Source organism: Poecilia mexicana, unplaced genomic scaffold (assembly GCF_051168715.1).
Source record: "Poecilia mexicana isolate PSO_F unplaced genomic scaffold, ASM5116871v1 scaffold_19, whole genome shotgun sequence".
Lineage (NCBI taxonomy): Eukaryota > Metazoa > Chordata > Actinopteri > Cyprinodontiformes > Poeciliidae > Poecilia > Poecilia mexicana.
The window spans coordinates 25,537,838-25,564,667 of NW_028263388.1; the positions used below are offsets into that span (position 1 = coordinate 25,537,838).

Genomic DNA, 26,830 nt, shown 5'->3' on the forward strand with positions numbered 1-26,830 from the left:
CATACCTGTGTCCTTCTAAGCCTATAGGGTCAATAGGTCCTGATAGGTCAGTATGAACTAACTCTAGTGGCTTGCTCGTTTTAACATCTGACTCTTTGTTTTTGCTGTTGATAAATTTCCCTTCTGTACAGATGTTACACTCCATTTTACTGTTGTCAGTGACTTTCATTCCTTCTACCACATTTTGTAATTTCAGAACATCAGCCATGTTGCAGTGTCCCAATATTTCATGCCATGTTTTCAGATCACAAGCTAGCTTCACTTTATCTCTGTTCATCATGTCATTTAAGTTTTCCTCAATGCATCCTTCATTATTGCTTTTCATTCTCAGGTAATACAGTTTTTCATGTGTCTCAATAGGGAACACAGTACCATCTTTGCTCACCAGTTCATTCTGCCCATCTGTAAATGTTACACTGGCTCCATTGGCGGTAGCTGATATCACAGAAAATATGCTCTGTGGGTAGGATGGGATGAGTAAAGCATTTTTCAGAGTAACTTTAACATACCTCCCCTTTGAATTCAACAGTTCAATCTGTGCATCACCACGCTTCAGTGCAACATTGTTCATCTTCTTTCCATCTGCCAGTTCCATGTAGTGTCTACTTGGGTCAAAAGTCTTGTCAATTTTTGTGAACAGCTCCTCATCAGTGATGATGTGTGATGTAGGGCTGTTGTAAACGAATATTTTAGTAATCGAGTAATCTATCGATTATTCTTACGATTAATCGAGTAATCGGATAAAAAAAATTATAAAATGAAATATTGGTAAATCTGGCATAATACCGGTGTTACTATCAGATATCAATATCAGTCCAATTTTTCATATTTGAGCATCCCTAACAGTTGCTTTTTTGTAGTTTAGAAAACTAACCTGTAACAATAATAGCTCACTTTCTAAGTTAACCAGAAGAAAAGTTATAGAAAAATCTGAAATTATATTGAATTTAATAACAAAGAGGCAGGCTCATAAATATGCTTATAAAAAATGTCTACAATCCAGCTTTTAGTTTATGTATTCATCTTCAGTGAGTTTAATAGATTAATTAAACTCACCTTGCCACCTAACCTGTCACGCTTTGGGTTTGAAAATACGGGAAATGCCGCCTGGAGTGGGAGGAGAGGGCGAATGAACGAACGTAAGATGGGGTGGAGGGGAGGAAATAGACCAGCGGACTGACGAACCGTTAGACCGGGGGACGAACACGGGGGGAAGCAATACGGGATATTTACGACACCTTCACTGGTCACACTCAGAAACTCATCTACCAGCCATGTACGATGCGCTCCGCCACCCGTTTCTTCAGACCGGGATATGAAATTTATTGTGCGGTTCGTCGGTAAAGCTACATTTACACGGTAAGCATCAGCTACTCAGCCGCCCGCCCTGTTCAGGCTATCCGCTCACCTCAGCGCTCTTCCCGCCGTTCGCTTTCAACCAGCAGCCCCGGAGGAGAAATGCTGCCGTACTCCAGGCATTCCCCCAGTCATTTTAAGGATGCTTATTGGTTCCCCAAAAACGATAAAAAGTCGGGCATTATCATCAATCAATAAAATCCCCACGGGCCAATCTTGAAGATTGGACTTTATGCCGCTAAGACTTAGCTTTTGTCAACAACTCAGAGGCGGAAGTGAGAGCTCCGCGCAACGCAAATGAAGTCCCGGCCGGAACACGGTGCGCTAACTAATAAAACATAAATTAACGAAGCTTCGAGGCAGGTAAATTTTCCTCGAGGAATTTTAGTAATCGAGGTACTCGAATCATTCGAGGAATCGTTTCAGCCCTAGTGTGATGTGGCTCCACAGTCCACTATTATTCCATTAAGCTTGATGTTGTCAGGTAGAAGATTCCGGCTGACTTTGAACACCATGGTTTGGTCCTCCACATGGTTGTCCTGCATGTCTGAAGTCTGCTTGGCATCATCTTTCCGTTTCGATCTTCTTCTGCATGTCTCGTCACTATGAGTTGTACTTCTGTGGTAACTGCACCATTTTGGCGCGGACTTTTGGCGCCAGTCTTTCGCCATGTGCCCGCGCTGTCCACAGTTGTAGCAGTTTACAGTTGTCATGTCCACTTTCATTACATTATCTGACTTCGGTTTGCTTTCAAACTTTTCTGTTTCTTCATAGCTTCGAAGTCTGCTCTTAAACTGAGTGAACGTCAAGTCTTCACTGCTCTGTGTTGTGTGAATAGCAAAAGGCTTGTATGATTCTGGGAGTCCCTTCAGAATCATTGCTATTATTAATCCATCACTAATAACCTCTTTTGAATTTCTCAGGGACGTTATTGCTTTTTCAGCACGTAAAACATAGTCTGTCACTGTTTCGCCGGGTTCTTTTAACAGGGACGTGAGCTCTGTGTAAAGGGCGATGATCCTGGGCTTACCCTGGCTGGCGTAATGGCCGCGTAATATCTGCAAAGCTTTCTTCCCATCGTCGGCGGCATCTCTCATCACCAACGACAGGCTCTTATCATCGAAGACCTGGATTAGTTCCGCGTAACATTCCGCGTTTTTCTCTTCGTCTGGATCCGCGGTAGATAGGATGGTGTCTTTTAAGCCAAGCGTTCTCAAGTAAGCGAGGAACTTTACCTCCCAAAGTTCGTAGTTGTTTTCGTCTCCGTTGAAAACTAGTCTGTCCCATCGTCCTCCCGTGCGATGCCTGGGCCCATAACCTGTTGGGTTTTCTTGTTCAGTACTCATCTTTAAAATGAATCACACTTCTTTTCGTTAGATAGCTGTGTTCACTTTATTGCTAACGTTCAGCCTTCGGTTAACTCATCTCTACTTCTCTTGTTAGAACAGTGCTGCCTTTACACAAGAACTCACTCGCATTGCCCCCTGGTGGACAACAGCAGTACGACATGCACATAAACAAAATGACAGGATACAGAACTTGCAGCTTTACCTTTCAAAGTAAATTAGAAAACATGAACACATAACACAGAATAACTCAAAGACAAGTTAAGATGAGAACATATTCTAACACAACTTGTGCGTAAAATATGTCGCCACACTTTTTTTTTTGCGTACACACGCTTTATACATGTATATGTTGCCAGATTTTTCTTTTTATACTTTCCCATGATGTTACACAAGACAACAGTGTGCTTCAGGTGTGCCTAAAATTACGCCCACAGGTCTGTCTCTATAATTAGCTGTAAATCTATCAGAAGTTTCAAAAGACATGATGTCAAGTGTCCCGAATTGTTTAAAAGTATAGTAGTGCATTTAAACTTTTGTCTTTGAAAAAAGTAATAAAAATCACCTCATTAAAATCCTCCCTCATTATTCTGGCATTTAGTTAACAGAAAAAAAATTGGTAAACCTAATTGACCTGAAATGGGAAAAGTTTATTCTGATTTGACATCAATGTAAAAAAATGCAAAAGCATCTTTTTACGTGATGTATGTAAACTTCTTGTTTCAACTGTATTAATATCTTTCATTAACCCTCAACTGCCAGCACCAAAATGCTTACATTTTAGTCAATGGGTTCATGAGGACACCTATGTGATTATGACAGTTAAGGGGCTAAGCCCTTATTTCTGTAATTAAATATTTTTGATTGGTCTGATCAAACATTCTAATCTATGAAATTAAGTGATATGTTCATTAGCTGTATTGGGTCACTCATTATAGTTGACAGAAATAAAGGCTTGAAAATGACAGTGTGTATGTGTAATTGATTTCACTTGTTTCGTTTAATGAATTAAGTTACTAAAATGATTTTTCTATATTTTTCTCATTTGCTGAATGGGTCTATAGGTGTTTCTTAAAGAGTTTCTGTACCAGAAGTTGGAGGACAAATGGAAGAGCACTCAGACATGGGCAGCTGTCACCATCCAGAGGAACATCAGGGGTTTCCTCTGTAGAAGAAATTTCAAGTTTTTCAAACAAAAAGCAATTGTTCTCCAGAGTCACATCCGAGGACATCAGGCTAGGTATGCAAATAGATGTTTTTGCTAAATTTTTCTTAAGTGTCATTATGTCAAAAGTAAAATGCTTAATTTTCAGAAAATTTTTATCTTCATTCAAACAATATTTCCTGGATTTTAAAATCCATTAAAGTCAGTGAAAGGTTTTAAAAAAACTACATAAACCAATTTTAAAAAAATTGTAATAAGTGGTCTTCACCAACATAGTTTTCAACATCAAAACAATAAACATAATTACAAGATTAATTATGTTTTAGTGAGAATGGTATCTTATTCATGTGTTGGAGAGTCTAACCCCTTATACTTGGGAGTGGCTTTTTGGGGAAATTGTAGTGGATTATCAATCATATCCAGTTTAGTTAAATCATTAGATGCATGTGTAATTTAGAACCAACCGTATGCAAATGGCGAGGGATTAAAATTTGGCATTCTGACACCACAGTGTTGACAGAATGATTCAGCATCATGCTAATGAATGTTATCAGACATGGTTTTAAATCTGTATGAATCAAAGAGTAAAGGAAGACATCCAGCAGCATAACATGTGACTTTCTATTGGAAGGGGATGGGGCTAAAGCGATGTCAACAATTGACCATGTGAATGTGATGAGTCTGCTATGTCACACCAGGGGTGAAAGTAGTTTTAAATTCTTGGGGGTACTATAACAAAAGTATATATATGGAACTTCGTTGTGTGCTTTGGCGTTTCTGTGCTGATGAATGTTTTTGCGGTATCTCTTGAATTGCTACAAAATGGAGCTGTATTTCCCTCATATTGACACCACGAGATGCCATGAGACCTAAATTCTGAACGTCATGGCATCCCAGTTTTCAATGTCTGGCATAGAACCATTCATTTTAGCTTTTAAACTGGTTATATTGATCCTGTGTCCAGACAGGGATAATCAGTAGCCCAGCATCATGACCTGTTTGTTCTGAAGATCCTGCAGCTTCATCTTCCTAACATGGCGCCTCCTCACCCTGACTCTCAGAGCTCTGTTAGGTTAAAGCTCATCTTCTGAAGTTGGGATATTTTTCCTCCAACAGGTTACATAGGAATCACCTCACACCAGATGTTGGACTGGATTTTATTTCAATGTTATTTGTGAATGTTAGAGCCTCATTTTCAACAGTGGAGCTATAAAGGTTGAAAAAGGTTATTATTTTGGAGAAAGTCTCAACAACATCAATATTTCCACTAAATAAGAAGTAAAGAAATAGTTTGATAGAGGAAAAACCTCTCAGACTCTGAGCTCAAAGCAAGATGCCAGAGAGCAATAAAAGTTTTTTTTAAATTAGACAATTAATTTAATTTCACATAATTATCGTGATAGAAGCCATTTGTTTGTTAAATACTTAATGAAACATATTTACCATGTTTGATGTTTGTTGTGAATGACGTATACTCACAGACGAATGAGATAATTAGTTTGAGTTTGTCATTTATTGAACGTTCAGAAACTACAGCGGCTGAAAATAAAGCTATTTTATTTTATTTTTATCAGTACTAAATAGTGTTTTTGAACATAAAAAAAGGAATGAACATTGTAGGTTTGAGCAGTCTTTCATAGGCCAATTGCACTGAATTCCCATGACAGCAAGAAACTAAAAGTACCAGTAATGTTAAATCTGTTTTTCTTTTCATTATATTGAAAACTATGCCAGGAATCAAACCCAGGACCTTTTTTTTTTTTTTTTTTTTGTCAGGACCAGGGGCGCGGTACACTCTAAAAAGTGTATTTGGGTTGCAGTTCATCTTATGGACTTATACATTAATTTCAATTAATTATTTTGCTTTTGCTATGACAACTTACTTTTTTATGTTCATTTAACTCAAAACATTATTTAGTACTGATAAAAATAAAATAAAATAGGTAGAAACTTTCCTAATATGCAGGACTTTGTGGATAGAATTATTTCTGTTTTCGAATCCATTGCAAAAATAATTGCACCTGCTTTGTTAATTTCCTCTTAAGAGTCACTGCATTATTTCCACTTTTAGGAAGTACTACAAGCGTTTGAGGCAGTCCTTCACCCAGTTTTGGGCTGTTATGCTAATTACTAAGAACACAATTAAGAGGCACCATTGGAGAAAGGTAAGTGTCACAAAAGAAGCACTTTACCCAGCTAAACCAAAGCCAAACATTTCTGGCAACCTCAAGTTTTATTATACCGTAAATTCTGTTTGCCTGTTATGCAACCCAGTTTTATTGCTACTCACAGTTAAGCACATAGCATGCCTCTGACAAAGATAAGAATCACCTGAAACCAAAGTGTAATTCTTTTATTCAATCTTTTTTTTTTACTTTTTGTTTTGTTTTATATTTGCAGATTTTTATTCTATTTCAATTATTTCCTTGAGTCTTTTTTTCCATTCAACCTTAGCTTTCATTTTTACTATCTGATATTCTTGATCTTTTTCTATTTACTCTTGTAAACAGAAGAGTAGAGTGATGACAGTTGCGTCACATATGTACAGCTATATGGTGTAAAATATATTGCCCTGGATTTGTACCATAACGTTCCCTTCTTGTCACAAACAACAAGTTGGAGTTAAAAACTTTTTTAACTCCATTATAAAAGATTTTTTTCCTAAAGCTCATCAACATATTGTTCGTTTTTGCATAACAATAGACTACTGATTAATATTAATGTACATTTGTAAATAGATATCTTATAATCTTTCAGAAGTGTTCTTATTTTAACAGAGTGTCTGCTATCATCTCATTTGAGGCTTCCAGCTTTGCAGTTCAGCTTGGTGACTTGTTTATCTAGCTTCTTAATCAAATTATACTGTAACTTCTAAAAGATATTCATTGCATTTGCTGTTGGAAACTTTTATGGTGTAATTTATAAAACCTGAATAGAAAACTAAGTGGATTTTTTGGAGTTCTATAGATGCCAAATATTCCACAAATGTAAGATTTGGCCTGGACAGCAACACATTCAAATGAATTTAAGTTTCTAAATGATCTTTTGCTGATCTGCAGTTTCTCATAAAAAAGGCAACTCCGCCCCGCTTTTTGTTTATTCTACACTCGCAAAATTAAAGCTGGGTGGGGCAGCTTTAGTTACTTTTAACTGAAACATGGTTCTCTACTGTTTCAGTTAAAAACATAAGATTTAGTTTCTGTTTGACAATAAAGACATTTCTAAAAAAATATTTATCTGTTAAAGATGTTATATTGGATAACATAGTGTTTAGTGTGTAGGTTTTAACTGTGCTTTTTAACAATTAGATTGGAGATTTTGTGTCTTGTCATTTTGCTCTGTCCAGTTAAGATTTGAATAGCCTGGGTGAAAATTTGACTCAATTAGATATTTTTTTTATCTTTATATATTCCAGTAAAATATGATTAACATCAAGGGTTTTTCCATGAGGGTGTGTTAAACTCATATGTTTAATCTTTGGTAACAACTTCCTTTTAAAAACTAATCTATTTCTTTTAACTATCATTCTTATCTTACATTAATCATGTTACCTGTGTGTGCATACACACCCTGACTACACACTCAGCTACACTCTCATCTTGGACTTTAACCTGGCATGGTGAAATTTGAAGCAGCACTGCCTCTCTCCTTCTGTTCTTTAAAACCTGCCCATATGGTGTCTGGCTTCACAGTTTCACCAGGTAGGGTGCTTTATTCTTTGTTTTGTCATTGATATGCACATGAAATATTTTCAGCATGTTTTTTTCTTTTATTTCAGCAATTTTACTGTATACACTCGAGGTTAATAAGGAAGAGACTTGTCTTCATCAGATTTCAAGACACTGAAAAGGATTTCCTTTCTCTCTGTGACTCTTTTTTTTTCTTCTCATCAAGGTTTGATACATTCTTTAAATCTGTTTCAATGTGTTTTAAGTAGCTAAATCAGGTTAATATCTTTAACCATATGTCATTTAGCTTCAGTTTTACCAGTCAGGTTTTGAGGTTTCCTTATCGTTTTATGAGACTTGAACTCTGAGCTAAGAGCCTTAGTCAGCTCTTGAAGCTCAGTAACGTGATCTTTGGCGACAGCATTCACTGATGTCATTTGAGGGTGTTACATCTCAAAATGTAATAACAGTGCTTTGTTGATTTAGGAGTGTTATTTATAGTTTTCTGTCTCTAGTAGAAATAAATGGTGTTGCTATATTTTTGGTTCAGTTTTATACAGGCTTTACAGACTGTACACCTAATATGAATAATGCATAAAAATGATTAAGAACATGTGTCTCCAAGTTTTAGGACAAATAACGACAATTTTCTTGATTTGGATAATTTGTTTGAAGACAACTGTAGTTTCTGTCCCTACTGAGTCTTATCCCATGCAGATCTTCATTTCTTCAGATTGTGAGACAGAAGCAGCTATTTTGACTCATTGTTTTCCACCACAGAATAGTGAGATGCTTTCTTGATATGTTTTCGGAGGTTAATGTTGCCCTTTGACAACTCATAATGCAGTTAGTTTATATTTCTTTTTAATGGAGTTTACCAATGTATAGCTGTATATGATAATTCCAGAATTACCATATCAAAACTGACCTATAGCAAAATGAAAGGTCAGTTTTGATATGGTAATTCTAGAATTAATCTTGAAGAAATTTGGTGGATCTGATGTGAAGCCAACAAAGTATACTTCGATTAATTACAATATGCAATATCTTTTATTGCCTCTCCTCGGGCTGCCACCTTATCATGGTGGAGGGGTTTGAATGTCCCAGTGATTCTAGGAGCTATGCTGTCAGGGGCTTGTGCCCCTGGTAGGGTCACACAAGATGAGGGATCAGACAAAGTGCAGCCCAAAGACCCCTTATGATGAATACAACCATTGGAGACAGTGTTCCCTCACCCAGATGCGGGTCACCAGGGTCACACTCTGGAGCCAGGGCATGTGTGAAAGAGTGTATAAGCAATAATGGTGCACTGAATGATGTTGTCAGCGTGTGAAGAAATTAAAACAACAAGTAATAATAGTGATGATAATAATAATAAATCCATAAATTATTGGTAAGAGGCAGCTAAAATAAACATACAATGGATCGATTAATAGAGTTAAAAGTTCTTTGTAGATTGTTTACAAGAATAACACAATTTATTCAAAAAGTTATTTTCGATGAAAAATAACTTTTGTATAGTAGATTTTACAAAATAAATACACATAATTATTTTATGTATTATAATTGCTTTTGTCCTTCCTTTTTTCTTTCTTAGTGTTCTCTCTTCTTCTTTCTGAATTATTCTTTCTTTCCCATGCCATGTAATTCCAATATTATAAAATTAGAACCTGACAATCAGTTTGTCTGCTCTGATTGATAAAACATGGTTTTGGTTTGATGTGTGTTGTTTTTCTGAAAGCAACCTCAGAAATAACAAAGCAACCTTTGTGTTCATTTAGTGGAAACATTATATAATATTTGTTTTCTCATCAATAGGAGCACACACCCATGTCTTAATCTTTTATGAATTTTATGTTACACTATGCAAATACTGAATTATGCATCAATATTAAGAGCAGTTAAAGCACTGCTGTTGTACTTTGTACAAAGTAAAATTTGTACTTTTTCGAATGTACAAACTTCGTGTAAACTCAGGATAAAACCAATATTGATATTTGCTGGAGCTACCCTCACACATTGCATAGTGTTCTTTCTGTCACTTGTAAATGTTCTGATAGAATGACAGCAATGCTGGACTTTTGGAACTGTGTATCTCATTGCGTGAGGAGGGGCCATAGCATTATGGGTGTAACAGAAGTATATAACAGGAGCTGTATCTAAGAATAGGTATGATAGAAAACACTCCTCGGACAGTTATTGGGGACAAAGATCACTAAAAGAACGCAAACAATACAATCCCACACATAAGGAGTCCTACAGTGGATGAGCAGCAAGTCTGAGATGAAGAACATTAAACGAGGATTAGGATTCAGGATTACAAATTGAAGATTCATGCTTGTTGATTTCAGGAATTACACAAGAAGAACAAAGTTAAAACAGCTAAAAAGACAAAGCTCATCTCGTCAGGGATGGTAAGAGGATAATAGGAGCAAATTATTTCTCTGCTTTACTTATTTCTTCTCCAAGTTTTTTATTTTTAACTTTGATAAAAAGACATTATATTTTGTTTAGGATGTAGGGATGTTAGAGATACCTGCTGAGCTGTCCGCCAGACTCCGCAGTGCAGCAGGTAAGTTTTGAAAAAAGCTATTTGAAAAATGATTTTAAACAACATTGTGCACCTGTTGTATAGGGTTCATATAACATCACAGGAAATCACACCAAGCAAGGTGATCCTATTAATCAGAAAATCTTAATTGAAGATTCTTACCATTACACTGTATTTAGATTGTTTCTTGTCTCTTTATTCATTTTTCTACATTTGCTCAGTTTGTTCTTTTATTCCTTTAAAGAGTCACTGATGTTAGTAAAACCTGAACAAATAGTATGGCTGGAATTATTACTTTTTACTACTTTGCTAATCATTTGAATACACAGTAAAATATAGTCAGAGCCCTATAATTGCTAAAACATGTATTTTTAAATGCTTTTTGTTGTCTACTGTAATAATGGCCATTTCTGATATCAAACTGCATTATCAAAAGAGTTTGAAGGGATTTTAAAAATCCTCACTTCATATTTGCCAGAGAGAGAAAAGAAGTATTCCAGGCTATAGTGTGGAGAGAGCCTTAGTAACCCTCAGCTCTTGACTTCAGAGGCTGCTAAAGAGTCCACGTAGCCAAAAAGCATCACATTTCTGTGACATAGTAGCATGGTATTTGTAAAGAACGTATTTGCATAATACGTGAGTACTTACATGAGTATGAAATTATTACATTAGTTAACTTTATTTCCCAGTGTTTCCCCTTTTAGTATTTTTTCCTCTGTGGTACATCTGTTTACTAAATCCATCTATTTCTCAGATCACTATGTTACTGAGGATTCTCTCAGTAACATAGTGATCTATTACAGCTAGAGACTCTTTTGGCAAATGTAAATCTGCCTCTGCAGATTTTCATTTCTGGTGCTGCATGATAGGCTGGTTTGGGTCACATGGCATACATTAACACCATCTTTGGCTGGGCCTCTATGTGCAACAGCCTGGCCTGCCTTCACTGGTTTAAACCCTCTATGGACTGGAAAAACACAGTCTGTCCACTGAGAATTTTACCTGTACATCCAGATTTGTAACTCTGGGTCAGACCCTTTGCATTCTGCATATCCTCTATAACAGAGGTTCCCAAACTGTGGGGCGCGCTCCCTAGGGGGGGCGCCGTGCCATTGCAGGGGGGTGGGGGGGCGGCGCAGGAAGCCATCTGGATGAAAAAAAACCATGAACACTGTAATGCGCTCGGTTTTTACCTTAGAATGGCCAACTCTGTTATTCCTATGTCAATTTGATACAGTAGGGGATTCCACACTTCCATATCTGTGTCCTCTGTTACTTTTATCAGCAGTTAAAACTGTTTATTCCGTTGTTAACATGTGGTAACCTGTTTTTCCGAGCCACCTTTAAACGCAACATGAGCGCTATGACGCTCGCGCTGGGCGCTGGGTTTACACCTGTGCGGCAGTGAAGGAGACCTGCTGCTGCTGCAGGTGTGTTAGAATCATGGCAGCAAACCAGCAAAACACAAAGAACTTTTCACAGTTTTTCCCCCAAGCGAACCGACTGAGTTGAGTAAAGCTGTTGGATGCAGGTAATGCTAGCTAAAGGATGACTAGCTAGTTAATATCAATACAGCACCTTAAGCTTAACAAGCAGCCTGTAGGTTACCGATATTGTTGTCTATGTCCAGCTATGTACATTAATTTTGTCCTTTCCCCTCCCACACACACGTTGTTCAACCAGACAGCTATTTGTAATCTATAAGGGGTGGTGGGGGGGAGGGAGGGGGTCAAAAAAATTTTGGAAACCACTGGGTGGGCCCAGAAGAAAAAGTTTGGGAACCACTGCTCTCTAAGTAGTTCTAACCATTTGAAGGGTTTCTTTTTATATAACAAATAAATCAAACATTTTATAAATCTTTGATTTTTGATGTTAGGATAAAGTTAAAAATACAAAGACATTGATGTATTGCATCTTTGGAATCTCATATGAAATAAGTCATTTTTAATTTTTCTATAATTGCTGTGTTTTTCCACTAGGGGGCCACCACGGATCACAGATTACAGAAGTTGCACCTCCACAGGTGAAGGCGAAACATAAGCTGAGCCTTCCTCAAGACATTGACAGATATCCATTCTCTCGCTTTGCCAAGTCCACATTAAAGGTTTGTTCCCACTAATTACACTGACAACGTTTTTAATGCCTCCTCTTCTTCTTGATTTACTATGTAACATAAAAATGAACCTAGATTTTGCAATACTTCTCAAGATCATATGGATCAAAAAAACCAATAGGTCAGAAGTCTTCTACTGAGTATTGCTCTGCCCCTCTTCCCAAATCTGCTTTTAAATTATGCATATTTTTACAAATATGGTCTGCACTGGTTTTTATGGTCTGATTTTTGCATTTACATTTAATGTCTCTTGCTGTTTGTACTGAAACTGCCTAAAATCTGTGATCTAGAAGTTTTTATTTCTTGTGCTGTGTGTGTTCTTTTTTTTGTTTTTTTGTTTTTTGTTGTTGTTGTTGTTCTTTACCATAACGTATTCATCAAAGAAGGTAGTAATGTCATAATCCAATTCTTAAATACTGTTGACTGAAATAGTTTTTACCCTGCACAATCAGGAAGTTTCATTCGCAAGTAGTAGATTCTACTGCTAGAAGAAGATGTGTGCAAAAGGAAATGAATTCAGATTTATACAATTTGCTTCTGTGCCAGTACAGATCAGAACTAAGCATGTCTACAACAAGAAATATTCTTTTTATAATGATGGCACAGCTATTTGGGAGAGTTGTACAGTACTTCATAGGAAAGACTGAATTTTAGGCTTTAATAAAAATCTATACTTTCTTAGATTTTAAATAAAATATGTACAAAAAATTGTGATCAAATGTCTTTTAAAGGAAGTGAAAGTGTTATCAAGCTTCATTTATTTCACTTTAAAAAAAACATTGTGAACTGTCTCCTCATTGTTCATACCATTGATTCTGATGGTGGTAAAAAAAAAAGTCATCATGTTTTAAGGGGTGAAAGTTGAGAATAAATACATAGAAAATACATACAGACATGTTCCTAGGATGAAAAAATATACATTTAATGTATTCAACTAGATTTTCTCACTGTATGTTGCCCTCAGGATACATGGAGCCAGCCTCAGGGATACCCACTTCAGAGACCTCTCATGCCTTTGGAACCTGAATATTCCAGAGTGGCCTTGGAGATAAACAAACTGGTATGAGGATGTTTGGATGTTCTCTCTTTTTGTGTGCTGTCAACTGTCATCCCATCAATCCATCTTCACCATTTTGCATCCCTCTCCACAGATCTTGCGATTTTTAGCTGAATCAGATATTACCATCTGGCAGGAGCAGGTGTTAGGTAACTATATAGTGGAGAAAGGCCAAAAACAGCCAGCCTTGAGGGATGAGATCCTTGTTCAGTTAGTGTACCACACATTGGACAAAAAGGAGGAACAGGACAGTCTGAGGGGATGGCTCCTGCTGGCCGGCTGCCTGAGTGCTTTCACACCTTCACCAACACTGGACAAAGCATTGCTCAAGTAGGTGCTACACTTCAGATTATCTGCTTTTTTGTTGTCCGTCATTTTGACAGATAGGTCAAAAATTTCCTGTCATAATCTACTTTTAGATGTCATTTATTAAAATGATCATGCTTGTGTAACATTCAGTAACTGAACACCCATCCACATACGTGCCACTTTTTCTCCACACCAACAAACACCACAGGTTGTAGCCCCATTAGCTACAAATAAACAATGATCAGGAAACAATCAGGGAACAATTCTTAAATTAAAGCGATCAGAAGTCAAGACTCTGACTTGAGTTCTGAGCAGTGGGATTATATTCCTCAGAATGCGCTCCCTCCGCACCAGACACGCTACAAAAGTGTCTCACCATCAACACGTTTTATAAATGTTTGATCTTTGATGTAAGGATAAAGTCAAAAATACAAAGACATTGATTTATTGCATTTTTGGAATCTCACATGAAATAAGTCATTTTTAATTTTTCTATTTTTGATTATCAATTAAAACCAACTGAACAAAAGATACATGGACTGTTTTGTCATGCATACTAAACAGAATTGTTTTTGTTTATTTTCTTAATAATAATGGAGTCTTATTTGTTTATATTTACTTTAATTAAAATTATATGGCTGGTGCATACCATTTTAATTATAATAATTGTTTGCCACAAGGGAAGAGGGATCTGCAGCAAAAATCTCAGCATCTTCAAAACTTTGACAATGAAAAACAAATTACCCTAGATTGAAAAGGTCTAAGATGCAGGCAAAATTCAAAATAAGGAATAGTTGATAAAGAGATAGAGAGCATGCAATTCTAAGGAAACAACCTGTTTATATAGTCTATTTTAAAATAAGCTAGAATATCTTTGCAAAAAACACACTAACATCTCATATTTGTCTTGTTTGATCTCCCATATCTGGTGAAAATGCTGCTTAATCTGCTATAGTCTGTGTCAGATACAACAGATACTAGATTACTTGTTTATACTGCTTTCTTTAAATGTGTGCCTATTTTCCTTGTAGGTATGTGTCTGACCATGGTCCAGCAGAGTATCGTTCACTATGCCAACACAAGCTGCTGACCTCTCTGCAGCTCCCAGGCCCCACTGCCCGCATCTATCCACCCACACAACTGGAGTGGACATCCAATCAGAGGAAAGGAACAATGCTTCTGGAAGTAAACACGTTCAATGGTAAGATAAAAAAAAATCTAAGCAGAACCTAAAAGGGAAGGATCAATTTAAAACAAAGTCTCCTCTGACATCAGATGAGACATTGACAACTGAAGTGGAGTCATGGACAACAGGAGAGCAGCTGGCCTCTTGGCTTCTTTATTACAGGTAGCCATGTTGTTCTTAAAACATATTTGTAAAAACTGCCTTATTTTGCATTGTTCCGTATTTTATTCATTCTTGATTTTCTCCCCCTCTGTATGGTGTTGTAACTTAAGAGGGGTGACCGAGGCTGTGCAAGGTTGGTCAGTTTCTCTTGCTACAGATGAAGGGTGGTCAGACCTTGCAGGCTCAGACTTTGTCATGGATCTGCTGGCTGGAGCTGAAGCTGAAGCTGAAGTTCCCATAGCACCAGGGACACCCTCCTCTGTGCAGTCTGACTACTTATTTAGCAACCAAGAAGAGAGGTAAAACAGTGTGAAGCACTGTTATTTTCAGAACTTTTCTTTGACCCTTATAGGACAAACAAGTTCATTTCATATCTAGCAATACCTTTTGAAGATGACAACCTTTAAGCAGGTATTAAACGTGTTTATTTAGTTCACATTTCTGTATTAAAAAGTTTTTTTTATTGTTCTGATTTAATATTATCCTAAATCGTTAATTAGCTGTAAGCAGAACATTATCATAATTGATTAAAATAAAGGCTTCAGCATAATCATATTTGCTTCATTTAGTGAACTGAGTTACTTAGATAAAATAACACTGAAATAACATTCTAACTTATTGAATGGGTTTGTAAGCTACAGTCATGTTAATTTGGTCATAAAATATCAAAGATAAAAACAAAATAAAACAAAGGAAACCAAACTACATTGAATTTTTACAGTAATAAAATCCCTCATCCAGCAAAATCAGAGTTAGTATACTTAGCAATGTACTTTTATCAACTGCAGGGTTTAGAGTACATTTTAGCAGTGTTCTTTAAATGTTATCTTCTGTGTCTGTGTCTTTTCAGAATTCCGTCTGCTGATTTTGATGATTTCATCCCACCAGCACCTTCCACTCAAGCTCCCAGACTGCCGCCTTTTGACGGAAACCTTTGGGGAAGAGAGTATCCACAAGATCGTATGTGTTAATTGCCAACATATTTACACATCCTAATTTCATCACTTTTAGATTCATGAAATGGCATCTAATGGCATTTTTTTGTAAAGTGCCTTGAGAAAATTGTTGCAAATCAGTGTTAATATTAATAAACTGAATTGAATGGAATTGAATAGATACTTGGGGACAAAATAAAAAGTTGTAATAAATGCCATTCCGTAAGTGTAAACTATTTACACAGATTTACATGCTGTTCCTTAATTAAAGAAAATAAGTGTACATAGCTTCCCATTCTATTTCCCAAATCCATTTAGGAATTGTATTTGCAATCTGTTTCCATTCATCCGTCCATTTTCATGGACCATTTTCATACATGCTGCCTTCACAGCCTCTTTAGGCCTTCACAGCCTAAAGAGGCTGTGAAGGCAGCAGCCTAAAGAGAGATCCAGACATCACTCTCTATAGCAGTGTTTCTCAACCTTTTTTGGGCCAGCGCCCCCCTAGCCTTTATCCAGGTCCCTCACCGCCCCCCACCAAAGAATTTGTAGGCTACTTTGCACTGACTATTATTTTATTATTAATATTACTATCACTATTGTAGGTGTTTTGATTCTTATGCTTGTTTCTGTATTTATCATTTATCATCAAAAATAATTTCCCAGAGAACAAAAAAGCCATGGGAATAGAAATTATTTTCACAGGTGGCTATGAAAAATGCAATGAATGGACATTCAACTTAAAATTGGTAGGCTTAACAGCAGCCAATCAGAGTGGAAAAAATATTCTTGTTCTGTGCCATTTTCTAGTTGGTAAATATTCCACAAAATGACCAGATAAAAGATATACAACAATGCCAGTTTAAACTTTGATCTATTTGCAAAACGACTGAGCTCTGCAACATTAAAACATGGATAGAACTGTAACTACATTAATCAGAACTCTTCTTCTCTTCAGTGTTTCTGTGAGTTTCTGGTGGTGCAGCTCTGTGCTGCCTTCAGAAGAATGGGACATCAGAATATCATCCATAAAATTTCACCCACATGGCATTTATTGTGCAAACCAGAGTTTTCAGTGGAAAAACAAAAGTTCCAGGTCCTTTTAATGCCATACAAATATGAGACAGAAACATGGATTATATCTTTATATAGATCTGTCTACTGATTTATAGATTAATAGTTTTACTGGACAGAAATTACAAAGAACAAATCTGGTTCTTAATCAAATCCTAATGAGTCAAACTGAAAGTGTCATGGAGTCGTCAGCCTCATGACATTAACACTGACATGAAAAATAATATTGAAGAAATAAATGTATCAAATCTAATTAAAAACATAAATAAGTGATAAGTTATTTACTGTTATGGTTTGTAAGATATATTTATTCTAAGTATTAGATGTGGTCTCAACAAACCCATGGCACTTCAACAATATTATTTTACCTTTTATCTGAAAATAGTGTCTATTTATTCTTGCCATACAGTCCTCTGTATTAAATTTTGATCAAAAGGTCTTGCCATACCAGGTTAGGTAGACAGTAGGTCTCAACAGGGCGATGTGGTCCAAACATCTAAACAAATCTAATTAAGCAATATACTACCAAAAATAAATCAAAATACTGTTTCTGATTCTGTCTGGCGCTTTCTCATTTATATTCCTATCTGTCTGCAGGGCGGAGCAGACAGATGGAGACCTATGTTGATGACTTGTTTGACTCTGTACTAGACCAAGGACCTGCGGTTAGTTACGTCTTCACTCTTTCTTCCTAATTAGCTGAAGGCAAGCTTATTGTGTGCTTATTGTGGCACAAGCTCACTCAGTCCTGCTACATGTCAAATCTTTGTATTATTTAGGTTTCCCTGCCACAATGTTCCTCCTTATTTGTGATTTTTTTTAGAGTTTCCACCCTGTTACAACTTTAACATTAAAACATTAAACTGAATGTGTTCATGTGTAGGAAATGGACAGAGTAGCCATGTTAAACCGCAGGATGAGAGGAAAAGGGGGAATTGGACCTATGCAGCCTGGAATGTTTGGAGTTGGTAATGTATTTTTTGTAATTAAGCATTGTACAGATCATCTGCATCATAATAAATATATGCAATTCATTAGATACTTAGAAATGTCTATTTTTCAATTTATAGTCAATATTTTAGGCATGTCTGAATGTATGCTTACTCAAATGAGTGAGTTTGCATGAAAGATTATTTTACAGCATAAGTATGTTGTATTATTTAAGATTAAATTTTGAATTAAAACTGATAAAACTTTCTTGGCCACAAATATGAGCTTGATTTGTTGACAGAGCAGCTTTTAAACTATATAGTCAAATAGGCAAACTAAAAAAATGAAGATTAGAAAATCAGAGTGAGGACCCAGATTGAGGATTGATCAATTAACTAATAGAATTCATCGTTGAAAATGGAAATAAGTAGTTGACTTTTCATTAAGAGAATTGTAGTTATTTTACAATGAGTTTGAGATAAATGTTGCTAAATTAGAAATGGATACTTTGTTTTTCAGGGATGCCTATGACAATGCCAACCTATCCCATGGGTAAGTGATTAGGATGATATTGCTCTCTGAAGGAATTATATTTTACCCATTATGTCGATACAGTATCATGGATAATTGTCAAGGATGTTTTACACTGTTGACTCAAAGTTTTTCTGAAGTATACGGCCACAACATCCAGCTCCATCACAGATTATGCATAAAATTGGAACCATAAACTGATCTTTAATAGGACCAAACTGGAAGCAAGCCCTTGATTAAATTTCACACATCTTTCATAGACTGTTTTCTTTGTTTTGCAGTCTCATCAATAAATTCCTGGATGATATTTTTTGGTAAAACACAATTGTCAATGGAACAATATTTCTTATCATAGTAAGCAAGCACTTCTTAAAATGCTGACTGTCTTTCTGCACGTTTCCACTGGTACTTTGCTGATGAGCTCAAAGTCTTCGCCAAACACCAAAACATAGACACATCTATTCAGAAAGGAAAAAGTTTACCATTAAACTTTCAAAATAAACAAGATATAAAATAGAATACAAACTGGAGTATTATGTTATTCCTCTAAGAAAGTAAAGTAAAAAAATAAGGAAGTAAAATGTAACAACATTGACAAGGTTTAGCAAGCATAGCAATATTTTTAGTTGAAATTGTGGAATAAATATTAGAAGGATATGCATATTGCTGATTGGACAGTTTAATATTCAAAATTTTCACACTTTCAGACATTTAAACCATTTCTTTTCTACGGTTTAATAAGCATTAAGCTGTTATTTTTTTTTATAACTAAAACACCTTTTAAATTTTGATTCAACCTCTGGAGACTGCCTGTAAATGTGCGACTAAACAAACAGTAGCTGGATGTGGATGGATGAGGATGTACTGTAAGCTTTAAGTGCTGGTTAGTGTTCAGTATATTACAAACTAGCTGAGATATGGCCAGAAATGTTAAAAACACTAAAAATAAACAGGGGTCCACAGGGATTAGGAAAAGATAATGTGACAGTTATTCCTATTTTGAATAATATAATACCACATAGGATCACATAAGGTTAACCAAAGTTCAATCCGCTTTCATAACTTTGGCACATGTACAGTACGTAGGATCTACTTGTTGGTATGAAATCCCATTCCAGCACTCTGATGAAAGAAAAAAACAACTCGTATCTCATTATGAGATGAGATAGCTAAGTCATAATAATGAGCTATGTAATTATTGTGAGATAACTTTAATTGGCTCCCTGACATTCTGAGGATGAGGCAAGTTAGGCTTGGTAGAAAGAAATGGCTGTTTCTAACACCATTGAACATTACATCAGAAATAGCTTTGATTCTTGTAATTTTGCGAGATTTGGAAGAATCTCCCGTCAATAAGACTGCAAAAGAATTAGCTTTGGCAGTGAAAAATAAGACTATTATTTTAGGTCATTGTCAAAGTAACTCTTGGTTTTGTAATTAGGTAGCATCACAAAAGGGCGCCTTGTATAGTACTACTTCAAGTCAAAGAAGTTAACTCGCTAACTTGCTCTGCAACCTTGCACTGCACCATTACAATATGGTATTATTTAGGATGGCTAAGTCATACTTATAAGATTACTATACAATTATTATGAAATAGTTTAGTCAATAATGAGATACAAGTTTTTTTTTGTTGTTTTTTTTATTCGAGTGGCAGAAATGAGTTTCCATATATTCAGATTATGTCCTATGATGATCTGAATTTTCTAGGGGCAGAGACATTTTTGGTGAGGAAGAGATGTGTATATTCTGAGCTCAAGACCTGAGGCAGACCTTCTTGATTTTGTGTTAGGAGGCTTCGCCAAAACATTCCCCATATCAAATCAACTATCAATGCTATGCCCAAGTATATCAAATGCAAAGAAAATGACAAAATTTCAGATACTCAACTATAAAAGCTTTGAAGAACTTATAAATCAACTAAGCTCCTCTTCTTGCTGTCATGACATCATACCCACAGCTTTCCTTAAGAAAGTCCTGCCTGTCATTGCATCTGATCTGATTTTAATAGTAAGCTCATCCCTCTCATCAGTTGTTTTCCCCCAGGCTTTAAAACCACCAGTTATCAAGCCACTAATAAAAAAAAGAACAATCTGGACAAATCACTATTGCAGGAATTACAGGACAATCTCCAACCATCTATTCATCAGCAATATTTTTGAAAAAGCAGTTTAATCAGTTAAATTTCTTTCTAAAGATGGCCAAAAACTTTGATGTCTTTCAGTTTGGTTTCTATGGTTACCATAGTAGTGAGTCTACCCAGATTAAAATGTTCAATGACATCCACAGATTGTGGAACAACCACAGTGTTGGTTCTGTTGGACCTCAGTGCGACTTTTGACACTGTTGATCATGATTTAATACTAAAACAGCTGGAGAGTTGGGTAGGACTCTCCGGTTCAGGTTCTGGTTCTGGTTCTGGTTCAAATCTTACAGAAAGAATAGGGATTTCTTTGTTTCAGTAGGTAACTTATCATTGAAGCAGACATGTAAAGTACCCCAAGGTTCAATTCTAGGGCCCCTCTTACTCAATATCTACTTTATAAACTCTTATTAGCTGAGGTTATTACAGGAAATAAGATTTGTTACCATAATTACGTGGATGTTACACAGCTCTACATTACAATGTCACCAGGTGACTCTGAAACCATCCAAGCACTGAACTGGTGTTTTGAACAGATAAATGTGTGGATGTGCCAAAACTTTCTCCAGCTGAACAGAAACAAAACTCAAGTTATTATATTTGGACCTAAAGAGGAGCAAACTAGAGTCAATGCACAGCTTCAGTTATTACAGCTAGAAGCTAGAAATCAGGCCCAAAATGTGGTTATCGTGATGGACTCTGACCTGAACCTTCAGAGACACATAACAGTTTACAAAGCCAGGCTTCTATCACATGAAGAACATGTGCATGATTAGAGAACTAATGTCTAAACCAGATCTAGAGAAACTTATCCATTCATTTATTTTTAGTCACATTGATTACTGCAACAGTGTCTTCTGTTGCAGTAATCAAGGATTTTTGAAAATCCAGGATTTTTGGGCAGACCTAAAAATCCTGGAAGCTAAAACCAGGAAGTTAGAGCATATCACCCAGTTCTAAAATCCTTACACTGAGAGAATAGACTTTGAAATACTGTTGGTAATTTATAAGTCACTGAATGCCTTAAAACCACAATATCAACCTTCCAGACCTCTCAGGTTTTCTGGTTCAGGTTTTACTCTGCATCCCCAGAACCAGAACCACACATGGAGAAGCAGCATTCAACTTCTATACCACAAATCTGGAACAAACTTCCAGAAAACTGCAAAACAACTGAAACACTGAGTTCCTTTAATTTCAGACTAAAAACCCACCTGTTTAAAATTGATTTCGACCCATAATTACTGGGACATTAAACATATTTGATGTGCGTTGATGAATTTGATGATGGCAATGACAAAATCTAATGATTGTTACTGGTTTCTAATTGGGTAAGAAACTAATGTTGATGTTTTTTATGACTTTATATTTTTGTGTTTTTATGGTGTAAAGAACTGCCTGGTTGCTGAAATGTGCTATACAAGTAAACCTGATTGATTCACTGATAGCAGCAGCAGACCAAGTTCTGCAAGAACTGTCAAATATAGTTCCTAAAAAGTATTCATCCTCTTAGACATTTAACATGTTTTATTGCTTGTAAAAATCAATCATGACCAACGAACTTTAGCTTTTTGACAAAAGGATTTAAAAAAAATCCTATATCAAATTGAAAACTGTTTTTTGCAAAATGACAATTTTTGTATGCATTTAACATAGAATAACTCATTGCATAAATATTCATCTCATTTAAAGTGACTAACCTAATTTAACAGCCAATTGGTCGTAAAATATCAAATTGGCCAATTGGTGCTAGTAGACTCACAATGATTGGACTAGAGATTATATTAGAATTATTGTCATTGCACAGCATTTTTAGCAGCACGAAATTAATTTAACAGCTCTGCTTACTGCTTTACAAACAACATGCATAACGCTAGACAAAAGGGAAGACACAGTACTATGTGGCTGAAAATGCATTAATATGCCCTGATTGTGTCTCTAGTGTGACTATCACTTGTTTTGTTACATTTAATTGTCATCTACCTTCTGTATCACAGGAAAACTTAAAAGCAGGATGTTATTTTTTATAGGAATATAAATTTTTCCCTGCAGATTAGTCTTTTCTCATTGTATGAACTTTATTCAAATAAAATGTCTGAAAAGATCTTTGTTTTCTCCCTCACTCTCTATATTAATGCACATTATGTTTTAGTTGCACCAGTAAACCCTGCAATTCCCAGTTATGGTCCAACTGCCGTGATGCCAAATATGCCAGGTAATCCTGTTCTATATTTGAACTGAATTGAATTAAATATACTTTATTAATCCCAGAGGGAATGTGAATTTCCCTCTGGAAATTTACATTCTAGTACAACCCATCCAAAGAACAACACACAAACAAATATCACAGAAATAACAAGACTGGAGCTGCAGTCATAGAGGTGCTATCCTTTTAATTAGATCAGAAAAATAAAACCATGAGGTTTGTTGAGAAGAAAGAAACTCATAACTTGCTCCTCTGTCTCCACAGTAAGGGCAGAGTGTGAGGTTGCCAAAAAAAAAAAAACCTGTGTAAAAAAAAAAAAAAAAAAGCAACATGTTAATACAGAAGTGGAGCCAGCAAAGGTGGTGAGTTTGAGGGTTATGTGTTTCTAACCATGAAGAATGAAAGTCAGTGTGAGAGTGAAGGAAGCGTTAGTCCCTGAACCCAACCATTGTCTCCGATATGTGGTGGAGTTTATCAGTTGACCTTGAGTGCAGTCTGCCACAGCTACACAGATGTCATGGGGTGAGGAAGCGGATGGTGGGAAAGAGCGTCTTGTTTACATATCATCCAGGAGAATTTGAAAAAGCCAGCCTTCCAGGGCCGACTCAGGGGAGCCATAACTTTCCGTCTGTCCTAAAATCTGGTTCTAACATTCACAAATGACATTGAAATAAAATCCAGTCCAACATCTGGTTTGCGGTGATTCCTCTGGAACCTGTTGGAGGAAAAATATCCCAACTTCAGAAGATGAGCTTTAACCTAACAGAGCTCTGTGGTTCCTCCTGTCAGTATGAGTCAGGGTGAGGAGGCGCCATGTTAGGAAGAGAAGTGGAAGCTGCAGGATCTTCAGAACAAACAGGTCATGATGCTGGGCTACTGATTATCCCTGTCTGGACACAGGATCAATAGAACCTGTTTAAAAGCTAAAATGAATGGTTATATGCCAGACATGAATACAGCTCCATTCTGTAACAATTCAAGAGCTACCCAGCTTTTATTGCTTCGCAAAAAAATTAATCAGCACAGAAACTCCAAAGCACACAAAGAAGCAATATATATGTAAATATATATATATATATATATATATATATATATATATATATATATATATACCACCAGGATCTACAGCACTGACATTGGGATGTCATTCGGACTAGAGAAGTGTGGCCGGATGGTTACAAAGAGAGGGAAGGTCGTCCGCACAGAAGGGGTCTCACTCCCAGAGGGAACGATAGCAGACATAGAGCACAGCTACAAGTACCTGGGAATACCACAAGCAAATGGCAACCTCGATGAGGTCACAAGGAAAGGAGCCACAGCCAAATACCTCCAACGAATAAGGCAAGTCCTGAGAAGCCAGCTCAATGGCAAGAACAAGATCCGTGCAATAAACAGCTATGCCTTACCAGTAATCAGATACCCTGCCGGAATAATTAGCTGGCCAATGGAAGAGATGAAGGCCACGGATGTTAAGACTCGGAAGCTACTAACCATGCATGGAGGGTTCCACCCCAAATCCAGCACCCTGAGACTGTACACGAGCCGTAAGGAAGGAGGCAGAGGACTAGTGAGTGTGAGAGCCACTGTCCAGGATGAAACATCCAAGATCCATAAATACATCAAGGACAAAGCCTCAACGGACGATGTGCTCAGCGAATGTCTCAGGCAATGGGGAACAGAGGACGAGGTGCTGGAGGAACCATCATGGGAAGACAAGCCCCTGCATGGGATGTACCACCGACAAATAACTGAAGTGGCTGATATCAGGAAATCCTACCAATGGCTGGAGAAAGCTGGACTCAAGGACAGCACGGAGGCCCTCATCCTGGCCGCCCAGGAACAGGCCCTAAACACCAGAGCAATAGAAGCTCAGATCTACCACACCAGACAAGACCCAAGGTGTAGGTTGTGCAAGGAGGCCTCTGAGACAGTCCAGCACATAACAGCAGGGTGCAAGATGCTGGCAGGGAAAGCGTACATGGAACGACATAACCAAGTGGCGGGCATAGTGTACAGGAACATCTGTGCAGAATATGGACTGGAAGCCCCGAGGTCAAAATGGGGGACACCCCCAAAGGTGGTGGAGAATGACCGAGCTAAGATCCTGTGGGACTTCCAGATCCAGACAGACAAGATGGTAATGGCGAACCAACCGGACATTGTGGTGGTGGATAAAGAACAGAGGAAAGCCGTTGTGGTGGATGTAGCAATACCAAGTGACCACAACATCAGGAAAAAGGAGCATGAGAAACTGGAGAAATACCAGGGCCTCAGAGAGGAACTGGAGAAGGCCTGGAAGGTGAAGACCACAGTGGTGCCTGTGGTCATCGGGGCCCTCGGGGCAGTCACCCCCAAACTGGAGCAGTGGCTCAAACAGATCCCAGGAACAACATCAGACATCTCAGTCCAGAAATGTGCAGTTCTAGGCACAGCCAAGATACTGCGCAGAACCCTCAAGCTCCCAGGCCTCTGGTAGAGGACCCGAGCTCAGAGGATGAAAGAGACCACCCACGGAGGGTGAGAGGGGAATTTTTATATATATATATATATATCGAATCCAGGTTGGGGCAAGTTACAACAGTGCAATTGAGCTATGCAGTGTGGGTCCCTAGGCAAGACCCTTGGAGCTATATAGCCTACCTCATACAATGAGAGACACTGATAAGCATGACATGCCGGCTCAGACGTCGCCCGGCCAAACAAGGTCTGCGTCAGGTGCTGGGGAACCAGAGCACCTTGATGAAAAATGGGCTACTGGAACAAGACGGAAATGGGCGAAAGACGAAAACATGGATCTGTTGGAATGCTACTACTCAAGTAACCCTAGTCAGAGGGGTTACATGCAAAGACTGAGGGTGGAATGGTTACTTCGACACCCACAGTCTACAATGACTGCCAAACAACTGGTAGCTCAGTGTTCCAACATCCGCAAACGGCAACTGCTATCACAACTTGAGATTGACGAGATACAACACAAATGCTACGGCAAGAGGGAGGAGCCCGGATGTAAGGTCAGGGGGGAGTTAACTACAACTCCCCACCCCGAGACTGGGTATGCAGCCCCAGTAATGAACGAACTATCAAAGCTGAACGAGACAGCAACTGACCTGAGAGACAGAATCATTGCCCGAATGAACACCAGGCAACCCCGACGCCAATTACAACGGCTGAGTGAAGTACCATCAGATAGTCTCATTGAAGATGTGAATGCAGCATTGAGAACAATCCCTACCAACACCATAACAGAAACCAATGAGCTGATATACAACTCAGCATCAGTGATCCTTGAAATATCCATCATGGAAAAGACGGTTAGAGGCTAAGATCAAGATAACAAGGAGAGAAGTGAGCCAGCTGTCAGAGCTCCTAAGGGGTGCAATGAAAAGATCAGTACCCAAGAAGTACAGCCAGATGCCCATACCTGAAGCACTCGAAACTGCCAAACAAAGGCTCCAAGCCTTGGCCAGCCGCCTAAAGAGATACACAAGAGAGAATGAAGCCAGGAGGATCAACCGGCTCTTCTCCACCCAACCAGCTAAAGTGTACTCTCAATGGCAGGGTACTAACAACAGAGCAGACCCACCAAGGCTGGAGACTGAACAATACTGGAAAGGCATATGGGAAAGGGAGGCGTCCCACAACAGCAATGCACAGTGGCTAACCTCTCTACGAGAGGAGTAACCCCGGTAACCATCACTGTGGCAAATGTCCAAGAAAGAGTCTCGGGTATGAAAAACTGGACAGCACCAGGGCCTGACATGACTAAAGAAACTCACTGCCCTCCACGAGCGACTGGCAGCTCAACTGAACCAGCTGCTACAAAATGGGACTCACCCTGAATGGCTAACTGAAGGGCGCACAATCCTGATCCAGAAGGACCCCTCAAAGGGTTCAGTCCCATCCAACTATCGGCCGATAACCTGTCTCTCTACAACATGGAAGCTCATGTCAGGCATCATAGCGGCTAAGATAAGCGGACACATGGATAAATACATGAACACGGCATCGGCATAAATAGTAGAGGAGCCAAACACCAACTCCTTGTAGACCACACAGTCGCCCGAGACTGCAAAACCCGACACACCAACCTGTGCACCG

At 37.8% G+C, this 26,830-nt stretch overlaps 1 protein-coding gene across 1 annotated transcript in view; it reads left to right on the plus strand.

Moving 5' to 3' along the window:
• Positions 1 to 26,830, plus strand: part of myo15b (myosin XVB) — a 176,896-nt gene that overhangs the window by 107,919 nt on the left and 42,147 nt on the right. Inside the window, exons 16-30 of the mRNA XM_088001092.1 lie at positions 3,767 to 3,942; positions 5,939 to 6,032; positions 9,887 to 9,949; positions 10,050 to 10,107; positions 12,066 to 12,190; positions 13,164 to 13,259; positions 13,351 to 13,586; positions 14,597 to 14,766; positions 14,841 to 14,913; positions 15,024 to 15,212; positions 15,764 to 15,873; positions 17,520 to 17,587; positions 17,806 to 17,890; positions 18,372 to 18,404; positions 22,688 to 22,741. Coding sequence (XP_087857218.1) covers positions 3,767 to 3,942; positions 5,939 to 6,032; positions 9,887 to 9,949; positions 10,050 to 10,107; positions 12,066 to 12,190; positions 13,164 to 13,259; positions 13,351 to 13,586; positions 14,597 to 14,766; positions 14,841 to 14,913; positions 15,024 to 15,212; positions 15,764 to 15,873; positions 17,520 to 17,587; positions 17,806 to 17,890; positions 18,372 to 18,404; positions 22,688 to 22,741 — 1,630 coding nt within the window. The remainder of the gene's footprint in view (positions 1 to 3,766; positions 3,943 to 5,938; positions 6,033 to 9,886; positions 9,950 to 10,049; positions 10,108 to 12,065; positions 12,191 to 13,163; positions 13,260 to 13,350; positions 13,587 to 14,596; positions 14,767 to 14,840; positions 14,914 to 15,023; positions 15,213 to 15,763; positions 15,874 to 17,519; positions 17,588 to 17,805; positions 17,891 to 18,371; positions 18,405 to 22,687; positions 22,742 to 26,830) is intronic.